Here is a 12,119-nt window from a genome sequence, read left to right as displayed (position 1 = left end):
GGCTTTGGCTGTATGGACCTTTGTCGACAAAGTGATGTCTTTGCTTTTTGATGTTGTCTAGGTTTGTACCATTTATAAAAGTAGTACCATTCATTAAAAGTGTTTTTAAAAACCATGGTCTCTAGAGCATACAGTATTTAAAGGCGTAATTAAATGTAAAATAAGTTAGACATATATTTTGTTAATAAAATATTTGTATGTTGAAAACAAATAATTATTAGTAAAGTTCTTATGGAATACAGATTATGTAATAGAAATTGAGTGAATCAAAGTAAGTAATACTAGAAAATTAAAAAAACAGAAGAAATGAGATACACTAGTTAACGTCTCTTCATGACAGTGACATGTAAGATACAATAAGCTGGGAAGGACTAGTGGGTCTGAGGGGAGCGGAGGACTTGGAACTGATTCTCTGAAGAAAGACTTTGCACAAGTTAGTTAGGGTTGTATTCTTGCTCACATTCTAATAAATGGAGACTTTGTTCTCACATTTTTCAGATTTGGCTTCTCCTGCTTTGAGCCTCAGGGTTGAGGCTTGTCAGAGAGCTGGGCATTTGAAAGCTGATGATCAGTGTCCATTGATGTCACAGTCAATGACCAAAAATCAGTCAACATGCGCAGAATTTGGGCAGATGGCCGTCACAGATAAAGTAAAGAGGAATATTGCGGCAGTGTTTCTGGTAGGGAATTCCACGCTCTGTGACCTGTGCCAGTCTCAGCTGCCGGAAAACGGAGAAAGCAAACAAGGTAATGCAGGAGCCCAGAGCACTCAGCCGTGCGCCACCTGGGCACGGCCTTCCCATCATTCTGACGGTTCCAAATTAGAGATTTTGTGGCAAAATCTACCTTGTGCTGACTCCTTTCATGGAACCTACAGCCAATACCAATAAATACCTCTTGGCAAGATGTTTGCATTCTCCCTCTGACCATAGTAATACAATAAATAATAAAGAGAGTTAGGAGAAAGTAAGTTCAGTTTGGCTAGTATTTAGCAGACACCTGAGAGTGAGTGGCAGGATTATGTTTAGAACTCTGGGACTAGTTGGAAGACCTAGGTAGACAGAGATTGCCTTCTCAAAATGTGACTTTGTAGCGATATTTTTATATAGCTCTAAATTCGTATTAGTTATCATTATATTCAGTATAACTGCAAAAGCAGCTCTGAAACCAAATATTAAAATATTTCTTGTGTTTTCTATGACTTCATATATTTTAGAATTGGCTTTCCCAGTGGTAATGGGATTCATGGGAAATTTGCTACATAGTACCTCCTTCTCAGCTCTGTCCATATAATATCAACTTGTTTTATTATTTGTAGTGAATTCAGAGTTCACAAGGGATGTTGGTTTGAAGGAGTGCTGTATCATTAAAAGCAGTATACAGAAGGTCAATTATGCTTCTACCAAGATGCCCAGTCTATTAAGTAACCACATCTAATAACATGTTGTTCATAAATACTAATTAATTTAGTGCCTTTAATCAGTCATGTGGTCAGGGCTATGGTAAGAAATCATACACTGTTTCTTTTTACACTCCTGTAGTTCTTTTGTTTCTATCCTCACCTTTGCATTTACAAAAGATTCTAAGTTATCTCCTAGAATAGTGACTGCGAGTTCTAAACTCAAAGTGTTTGTCTTTTTTTTTTTTTTTTTTATTAAATCTATACACCTGAGTCATTTGCTCTTGTTTCTCCGTGAGCTTGGTAAGTCCAGGAAACACAGATTCAGATAAAACGGCTACACGAGTCCCTCCAACACTGGACGGTGTGAAATTGGAAAACTACAAAATAAATAGAAGCAACTTCAGTCAGTTCGTGTTGTTTTTCTTCTCAGTCGATACCTTTTATAAAATAACAAGCAGAGTCCCAGTTCAGTTCAGTTCAGTCGCTCAGTCGTGTCCGACCCTTTGCGACCCCATGAATCTCAGAACGCCAGACCTCCCTGTCTATCACCAACTCCCGGAGTTCACTCAGATTCACGTCCATCGAGTCAGTGATGCCATCCAGCCATCTCATCCTCGGTCGTCCCCTTCTCCTCCTGCCCCCAATCCCTCCCAGCATCAAAGTCTTTTCCAATGAGTCAGCTCTTCGCATGAGGTGGCCAAAGCACTGGAGTTTCACCTTCAGCATCATTCCTTCCAAAGAAATCCCAGGGCTGATCTCCTTCAGAATGGACTGGTTGGATCTCCTTGCAGTCCAAGGGACTCTCAAGAGTCTTCTCCAACACCACAGTTCAAAAGCATCAATTCTTCGGCGCTCAGCTTTCTTCACAGTCCAACTCTCACATCCATACATGACCACTGGAAAAACCATAGCCTTGACTAGACGGACCTTTGTTGGCAAAGTAATGTCTCTGCTTTTGAATATGCTATCTAGGTTGGTCATAACTTTTCTTCCAAGGAGTAAGCGTCTTTGAATTTCATGACTGCAGTCACCATCTGCAGTGATTTTGGAGCCCCAAAAAATAAAGTCTGACAGTTTCCACTGTTTCCCCATCAGAGTCCCAGGATTTGTACATATTGGTTTCTTAAAGATTTATTCTGTATTAGACCCTGAAAGTTTTATATCCTAAATATTTCTGGAAACACTCCCTCAGTTCAGGTCTGCATCACCTTTTTTTCCCCACTGTTAATGCCTTCAGGTTCATCTTCCTCGTTTTATTTCTGTGCTCTTCAGTTTCGTCCCTCCCTGAGCGTTTAGTCACCAATCTCAAAGCACACGTGACCATGAAGCACTCTAAATCATGTTAATGTCTAGGCCTCTTAAAACGCCATTGGTGCTTTCATAATCTGACTTCTGCGCGACTCTCCATCTCTCTCTTTCTGTCCTTTGCCCTGGAATTCTGAACTTCTGTTGAGGCCCCATCACCTGTTCTGTTGTTGTTGTACAATCGCTCAGTCGTGTCTGACTCTCTGTGACCCCATGGACTGCAGCACACCAGGCTTCCCTGTCCTTCACCATCTCCCGGAGCTTGCTCAAACTCATGTTTATGGAGTCGGTGATGCCATCTAACCATCTCATCCTCTGTTGTCCCCTTCTCCTCCTGACTTCAGTCTTTCCCACCATCAGGGTCTTTGGATCCAGTGAGTCAGTTCTTCACATCAGGTGGCCAAAGTAGTGGAGCTTTAGCATCAGCGTCAGTCCTTCCAATGAATAGTCAGAACTGATTTCCTTTAGGATTGACTGGTTGGGTCTCCTTGCAGTCCAAGGGACTCTCAAGAGTCTTCTCCAACACGACAGTTGAAAAGCATCATTTCTTTGGCGTTCAGTCTTCTTTATGGTCCAACTCTCACATCCACACATGACCACTGGAAAAACCACAGCTTTGACTAGACAGACCTTTGTTGGCAAAGTAATGTCTCTGGTTTTGAATATGCTGTCAAAGTTTGTCATATCTTCTCTTCCAAGGAGCAAGTGTCTTTTAATTTCATGGCTGCAGTCACCATCTGCAGTGATTTACGAGCCCAAGAAAATGCAGTCTGTCCCCATTTCCATTGTTTGCCCATCTCTCTCCCACGAAGTGGTGGGGCCAGATGCCTGGATCTCCGGTAGTCCCTGTCCCTGTACTTTGGCAGCTATCTACCCTGTCGTGCGTGTGCTTCTCTCCCCGTCTTGCTGCAGCCTTAGGTGCTCTCCCTTTCCTGCCCTCTGTTCCCTTGGAGTCTCCGCTCAGGCATTATCTCCAGAAAAGCCATCCCTGACACCTTTTATCTACATTTTTCTTTAAACTACAGTATCTAGTACTGAGCAGAAACCCGAGAAATAGTCATTGAATAAAAGAAATAAAGACTATTTATACCAAGGTGATTTTTAAAAATTTATTTCTTTATTGAAGGATAATTGCTTTACAGAGTTTTGTTGTTTTCTGTCAAACATCAGCATGAATCAGCCATAGGTACACATATATCCCCTCCCTTTTGAACCTCCCTCCCATCTCCCTCACCATCCCACCACTCTAGGTTGATACAGAGATCCTCTTTGAGTTTCCTGAGCCATACAGCAAATTCCCGTTGGCTGTCTATACCAAGGTGATTTTTAAGAGCTTGTCCTGTGCAGTTTAGGAGCCAAGAGGATTGACGTGTGAGGAAATAATTTACAGTTCAGAAGTGTGTCTATCACTAGGAAAATCTAGAAAGATAACACTAGAAAAATCTTTAAAGTACTAAGGTAGCTATAAGGAAAGAGACAGGTTTTTATCTGGGGAAAGATAGCTGTAATCAAAGACAATTTCACAAAGCAGGTTGAGTCTTAAAAGATGAAAAGTAACTTGTCAAAAGAGTACAGGGAAGCATTTCAGATGAAGGAACTGATAAAAGCATAAAAAGTAAGAGGAACTTTGTAACCCATGAGTAATGTTGCAGTTGAAGCTTGGCATGTTGTTAAAAAGGTACTATTATGAAAGAGAGAAGAGAATGTATTGTGACTTTATATGTCTGTCCTGTATTTTGAAATTTTGTTTGGTTTCTGATTGTTTTGTTCACTGATGTTTGGATGAATCTGTGACTGAATCTTTGAGCTGTTTGTGTGCCTGTAACCTGGTGACATGTGGTATTTCCCAAAGGATTTGGTTGAAATTTTTAGATCATTGGAAGTATTTCTTAAAGAAGTAGATATTCAGCTGAAGATTAAGATTGACTTAATCTGTCATTTGATACAATGTTTTAGATCTATGTTTTAAATGAAGATTATGTCTTTTATCTAAACATTCTAAGTAATTTTAACTAAACATACAGATTTGTCAGCAGAACTAGACTTGGAAATGATATCAGAGGAAGCACAAGAAAAGCTTGATGGAGATGGAAATAACCATTCACAGGTATGTAAAACTGTAAATTTCAATTTCTGGTTTAATACTATATGAGAAAATGTGTATCAAACAAGGCAAATTAGAATGGAAAGGTAAGTTAAAACCCATCACAAATGAGTCAAAGCAGAAGTTTGGTGAAATTTGTGAGAAATACAAAATTACCATTTGTTCTGAGGAGATTCACTACGTGATAACCCTAAAGAAGGAGTAAACAAAAAGGAAATATCTCCTAATATGACAAATAATATACTTGATTGTGAGGGAGAAGGTGCATTTGGCGTATCTTTGTCTCTAGTATTCCAAGCATTTCCTGAACAAAAAGAACCAGTCTTGAAAATTTTTCCCATTGTCTGTAAACTCTGGGTCCCCGGGATATGCTTGTTGGTCATCTTCAAAGCTTTGCTTCACTGAAAATAAAGTAGACATTGAAAATGATCAACTAGACATTGAACATGTGTTTATCAAAATTGAGGAGAGTTTTTATAATGATACAGAAAATAAAAAGGTAGCAGACCCAGTAGTTACATTTGAAGTGAAAGAAGACCAAGAGTTTGATATGCAAATGTCACAAAACATGAGGCAAAATCCTACTAATCAGAAATTAGACATCTGACAGACACATCAGTCTAGTCTGTGGCTTGTCTGCTCCGGGAAGATGAAACACATTATTCAGATAAAAAGTCACGGTACTCCTGCTGTTGTTACGAATACTGATCAGAAAGGCAAACCAATACAGGACTGGTTCCAGAAGCCACTGCATGTGGATAATTGTAGTGCTAGTAAGGATAAAAGCATGGAACTCGAATTAGAAAATGGGAATTCTTCACCAAAAAGTCACAGAGCATCCAAAGTGTATGTAAATAAAGAATTACAGAAGGATATGCAGAGATTTAAGAATGAAATAGACATGTTCCAAGTAGAGTTGCTGGCTTTGGAAAAAGAAAATTCAACTTTCAAAAGAGGTAGAGGTTCATTTGCTCTTGCTTTGGTTTTTCTCTTAATGATCTGGTCCATTTGATTTTCCACTTATGAATAAAGTGGGGTCATCTAAATAGGTAATTGTGTAGAAATATAATTAGATTATTTCTGCCATCACAGTAATAGGAATTCGGGAAACAATTTTCATGGCTTTTGTCCTTCAATCAATCTAATATCTAATTCTGTCTCTGTCAGTCTTTGATGTGGATTGGGAAACTCATTTAGCTATGTACCATGTGATCTTCTGAGCCAGAATAAGCACCAAGGGAATTGCTTAAGAAGTATAATCAGATAGGGTTTTGCAGTTTGTTTTTTTTCTTTAACTCTGTTGGATTAAATATGTTGTATTTCCGTAGAATGGGAAGAAAGCAGTGACTGAGAGAAGGGACATAAACACGTGTTCCCTCTAATCTCTTCATTGTGGTTGAATATGTGTGATCTTCTCTGCTTTCCACAGTCACTGGGCACTTAGATTTCCAGCATGGCTGCTTCAGGATCTTTTTAATGCATGTACTCCCACATACGCTTTAATCACCACTCTCAGATGTTTATTTTGAGACAGACCTTTCTGTTATGGTTTTTACTAAAATGTAGTAAGTTTTGACATGTGTGATTTTGTCACATAGGTTGTGTGTGTGTGTGTGTGTGAAAGTTGCTCAGTCGTGTCTGACTCTTGGCGAGCCCTTGGACTGTAGTCTGCCAGTCTCCTCTCTCCTTGAAATACCAGAGTGGGTAGCCGTTCCCTTCTCCAGGGGATCTTCCCTACCCACATCTCCCACATTGAAGGTGGATTCTTTAATATTTGAGCCACCAGGGAAGCCCATAGGTAGTATAAACCCTCAGCAAAAGAGAAAAAAAGTTAAGTCTTTATTTCCAAAGGAGAAAACTGAGTTTTGAGATGCTATGAGATTTTTCTTTCTTCAGTAATAGGTTTTTAAAATTGTTTGTTTGCTCTTTTGTGTAAGAGGTGCTTTGACTGAATTTGAACAATAGACAAGGAAAAAAAAAAAACAAAAAAATTCTATGTATTCTCCTGTTTTTAAAAAAAGGAAATGAGCCCTATCCCCAACTAAGGCATTTAAAAATACTGTGCCAAATGAATTTGGTAATTTATCACATTCAAGGTTACAGAATTGTATCATTTCTTTTGGTGCCATAAAATGCTAGGGAGTGCCACTTTAGGGGCTTTGAACAAAACCTTGAACTTTTTTGAATTTTATTGCTGTTTTTGGTAAGTAGTGGGGCGACAGTAGGCAATTATTTCTATACCCTCTGGCTGTAAGGTTTGACGGTTATTGCATGTGGAATTGGGAAGCATTACTTATATTCCAGAATTCCACACTAACTAACAACTCCTCATTTTCATTCTGCTCCTTGTGTTTTGGTAAACTTTGGTTCATATATTTTAATGAACACCATCACTTTTTTGCTATCTCCTGGATCCAAGTGAAAAAAAGAATTGTGAAAGGCAGAGGGAAAAGAATAGCTTTAGTGCAGAAAGAAGAATGTTTCCTTTCTGTCTCTGAGGCACTACGATGTTACATCCTCTCCATCTGGCTGTTTAAGGAAAATCCAGGTGGTAAAGACTGAAGAGGCCAGATTTTGTGTCTTTGTCTTTTTATTTCTCTGTCTCCGCCATTCAGATGGGGAAGACTCAATGTGAATAATTGCATCTTATGAAGAAGGCCATTTTTGAAATTTTGGGAAATTTGTTTCTTTTCCTCAAACAGAAAGGAGCAGATTTTACAAAAATTTCAGTGACTTGTAAGTGGTAAAATAAGCACAAAAATGTTATTATCACTTAAATTCAGGGCAAACGCTGAGGCAAGTAATAAAATTGAAAACAAAGATGTTTATAATAAAGAAGTAGCAATTACTCTTAGAGTCAAACTTTCACTAAAGGTTCAAGAAGAAAAGAAGCACGAAAGTAGTGAAGTGGAAGTATCAGACAACGAATGTGATGCTGCTGATGAGAGTGGATTGATTCAGCAGAGAAAGAGTGGAAGAAACAGCAGCCAGGAGTTTCCTGCTATGGAGGATGAAGATTTTGATAGGTAATCCTGTATCAATATTTAACATCAGGCCATTTGTTATTTTCCTATAAAGTAATTTCTAACTTGAACTAATGTTTGTGATTCACACATTTTACATTTTACTAGGGATATAGTTATTTTTAATACGCTTGTCCTTTAGCCTTAATACTAGAGTTACTTTGTTAACATACCACCATGTTACAGTATTAGAGTATTCTGGATTTGAATGCATACTTGCCTTAACCAGTGTGTTGTATATTTAAATTTATTTTATGTCACTAATGAACATCCTTTCGTTTCAGTTTGAGGACTTCTTTCAGCATTTCTTATGAGGCAGGACTAGTGGTGATGAACTCCCTCAGGTTTGCTTTGTCTGGGAAAGTTTTTATTTCCCCTTCATTTCTGAAAGACAACTTTTCTGGATAGAGTACTCTTGGTTGGCAGTTTTTTTTCCTCCTAGCACTTTGAGTATGTCCATGGATGGAGGCCAAATTGCTATTGGTGGCAGGAGAACTGACGAGGCACCTGCTTTTCATCCAAGATGCTCTTGTCACCCCATCATGTGGGTGGTTTAAAATTAAACTCCCCCCAACTCTGGCCAAATATTTCCTTGGTTTCTTCCTTCATGGTATATGTGCCTCACGTCATTTAAAATACCACCTAAGTTAAGTGTGGCTTTTTTCTGTGAATTCTCTTTTTCCTTTATTTCTGGCTGCGCTGGGTCTCTGCCGCCACAGTGCTTGGGCTTCTCAGTGTGGTGGCTTCTCTGGATGCTGAGCGTGGGCTCTGGGTGCTGGCTGCAGTAGCTGTGCAGCACGGGTTTAGTTGCCCCATGGCATGTGGGATCTTCCCTGACAAGGAATTGAACCGGTGCCCTCTGTATTGACAGGTGGACTCTGAAGCGCTGGACCACCAGGGAAGTCCCTAAATTCTCCATTATTATATTTAGAAGCAAAACAAAAAATATAGTATAGCTCTAATTATGACTCCCATGCTGAAGAGTCGAAGGCAGTGGACTCCAGGTTTTCAGTGTAGCCCTTGAGGTTCTTCCCAATGTCTTTCCAGATGCATCTCTCTACTTTCTTCCATGTATTTTGTACTTTTCCTTCTAGGTTCCTTGGAAACAACCCAGATGCCCTGTGCCTGATGTGTGTGCTCACATTCGAATCTCCAAGTAGAATGATTTTCTCCCTTTTCTCTTTCTCATGACCTCCTTTCTTCATTTCTTCTGTAAATCCTTCCTTATTCCACTTATGACTTTCATATGTCAACTCTTATATATATCATATTGTATCATAATTGTATATCTGTGTTTGAAGGAAGAATTTGTTTTCTTGCATATGGTTGGTACTTCATAACTGTTTTGAGAGTTAATCAATGACTTAAGATGAATAAGAGTTGGAATTTTACAAGAATTGTTTTTTTGTTCTTTATGAATTGAATTATTAGAAAACATTGGCTTTTTTGTGAATTTTTTAAAAGTAGCGACCCTGGTGTGCACAGGAAGAAAGTAAAGAAAAAGAACAATGCCAAACGGACACCAGAAGACTGTGTGATTGCACCGATATTTGAAAACACCGATTCACTGACTGGTGGTCTGCTGCACGTGAATGATGACAACAGAGTGAATCAAGATGATGACAGGTACATTCTACAAATTCTTTGTTTGTAGGGTAAGTAATATTAGCTCTGAGTACTTCTGGAAATAGAGCAGCATAATACACTGTACAGGCCAAAACAAGACATTCCTCAACTCTAGTGGACGAACCATAGTTGAAAGTTTCTGAAAGGTTACGGTGAGGACCAGTGACTTTGGCTGGAAGTCTTCCAGTGAAGAGTCCCCTTGCAAGCTGGACTGTAGTGAATGCACGTAAACAGCTCCGTAGGGAATATTATTGGGACAGGCAATGAAGAACTGGATGGTAATTGAAGAGGAATGTGGAGTTCAAAGGAGTTTCTTGTTTTATGTTAAGAGGGGAGCTTTTAGAGTGTGTATGCTGTTGAAAATGAGCCAGCAGAGGATGTGTTTATTTAATCTTGTTTGTATTTTCAGTATTAGAAAGCTTATTGATTGTATGACATTATCTTTATTACAGTGAACTAATTGTACATAATACTTCTGCTCATATATAGTTTTATGGTAAGGGGCTTGTTCATTGGTTCTGAAGTGTAATATTCCTATATAATTGAATATGCAGATGACTACTTAAGTTAATTCGATCACACGTAGATTTTCAAAAATTACATAATTGTGAATTTACAAACACTTAGGCTATACTGAATAGGATTTGATAATTCCTTGATGATTCTGGTTGATAGTAACTTTGTGAGTAGCTATAATTTTGTAAAGTACTCTGAAACATCACATCGTATTAACTTCATAGTTGTTTATAGATTCCAGGGAAAAGGGGAAGATTTTGTTTATATAAAATAAAGAAAAAAAATATTAACAATCTTTCACAGATTATTGCTTTTGGATGATAAAGATCTAAATGACAAAAACCATGCTTCCTGTATTAAGAGTGTCATTAACACACATTGTGTGCTCAATAAGTGGATGTCAGGTGCATGAAGAAACAGCAGAATGGGTGAATGAATGCCTATTGATGAATTTCTTTACGAAAAACAAATCTTTATTGAAAGTAGATTTCCAGACTTGCCTACATCTGGTCTTTTTATTTTTTGAGAAATACGTTTTAAGATTCAGAAATTATTACAGTTATAGCTAAACATGGAATAATGCTATAGATTCATTCGCCATCATGTTACTTAAAAACACTTTTCAATATTACTTTCTCAGCATATTTTAGAAGAGCAGTTTTGAAGCCAGATCTCCTGGGTTTGAATTCTGGGTCTGTTGGTGATGTGCTGTGTGGGCTTGGGCGAGTTCCTCGGCCTTTCTGTGCTCCATTTCTTTTTCTACCTATCTCCCAGAATGACTGTGAGGATTAAAATGCCTTTAAGACATGTCAAGTGCTTATAATAATGCATAGCAATTGCTTAGGAAGTCCTCAAAAAGCTAATATCAGGGTTATTCAAAATGGGTTTCCTTCTTAGGAGGACTTCAGGAATATCTCCCAGATAGGTTTTATTGCCATAAAAATTAGTTCTTCTTGAAAATGACAGGTGCAAAAAACTCTGGTATGCTGCTTTCTATCACATAACGGAAGTAACGTTATGTTTTTCCTTTGCCTTGGATCTAAATTTAATGCTTTATTAATATTACTGATATATTTTCTTTGTCCTTTAATGCTTCTCTTACTGATTGTTGTATCCTTGTATAGAAAATTACTTACCAATGCAGAATTTCTCTAAAAGAGAAAAGTTTAGGTATTGTTTGTATTTTTGAGTATTTACTATTAGCCTGAAAATAATCATTTGTTTTTTTAGGCCTGCGAGAAAAACACCATATGAAAAGAAGAAGGTATAGTAAAAAAAAAAATGAACTTTAAAAAATATTTTCCTAGTAAAAAATACTTTTTGAAAGGAAGAGTTGCAAAATAGAAAATCTTCCTTTGTTGTAGAGAACTTTACTTTAAACACATCATTTAGAAACACTACTGATAAAGTTATCCTTTTGATAAAAATCTGTTCTTTTAAGAAGTGTCTGTTTTTGTTTTGATAAAGAGATTTATCACCTCTGTATACTTAATATATTTTATACATATTTTAAGGACATTGTGAAACAGTATTATTTATGTATAGGTCAAAGAACAAATTAATTATGTGAACCACCTGGATGACTTAACTCAGTCTTCTGAGACTGTTTCTGAGGATGACGACGTGCTTTACTCTACAAATTCCATGTTGCAAGTAGAACCACTTGGCTTGGAGCATAAAGGTAGGACCACAGTGTAAATATTAACAGAAAGCCTGTTTGTGTATAGAATAGTGATAATGTGCATATCTTATCTAGTACTGCTCTAGAGCCAGGGATATGTTACAGTGCTGTGCATCTCAGAAGTAGGTTCTGTATTAAAAGAACATGAAAGTGAATGTATACTCTAGCCACAGGCCTATGATCCTTCTCACTCACTGAACCTTCTGTTGACTCTTCTTTCCTGTGCCTTCACTCAAGGTCATGTTAGCATCATTTTCTTCTTTCTTTGGAACTGAAATAATCTCAGAACTTCTTTCCCTGCTGCTCCACCTTGAGGAACCTCAGTCTGCACAGCAACTTTAATTATTAACTATTTTTAAAAATTCAGATCTCATCATGTAACCCAAGTATTGCTTCTCCTTGCTGCATGGTTAAAGGTCACAATTGTCTAGCTTCATCTGGTTTTATTTTTTACCCTTTGTT

At 37.9% G+C, this 12,119-nt stretch overlaps 1 protein-coding gene across 1 annotated transcript in view; it reads left to right on the top strand.

The window, feature by feature from the left end:
* The window catches only part of LOC138091634 (ankyrin repeat domain-containing protein 26-like), a 55,885-nt gene that overhangs the window by 27,398 nt on the left and 16,368 nt on the right, over positions 1-12,119 (top strand). Inside the window, exons 12-16 of the mRNA XM_068987551.1 lie at positions 4,741-4,814; positions 7,686-7,837; positions 9,302-9,460; positions 11,207-11,240; positions 11,522-11,657. Of these exons, the coding sequence (XP_068843652.1) occupies positions 4,741-4,814; positions 7,686-7,837; positions 9,302-9,460; positions 11,207-11,240; positions 11,522-11,657 (555 nt within the window). The remainder of the gene's footprint in view (positions 1-4,740; positions 4,815-7,685; positions 7,838-9,301; positions 9,461-11,206; positions 11,241-11,521; positions 11,658-12,119) is intronic.

The sequence above is a fragment of the Capricornis sumatraensis genome, chromosome 15, assembly GCF_032405125.1.
Source record: "Capricornis sumatraensis isolate serow.1 chromosome 15, serow.2, whole genome shotgun sequence".
Classification (NCBI taxonomy): Eukaryota; Metazoa; Chordata; class Mammalia; order Artiodactyla; family Bovidae; genus Capricornis; species Capricornis sumatraensis.
The sequence above is the reverse complement of the archived record's forward strand: the minus strand, read 5'-3'. Positions and strand labels throughout refer to the sequence as shown.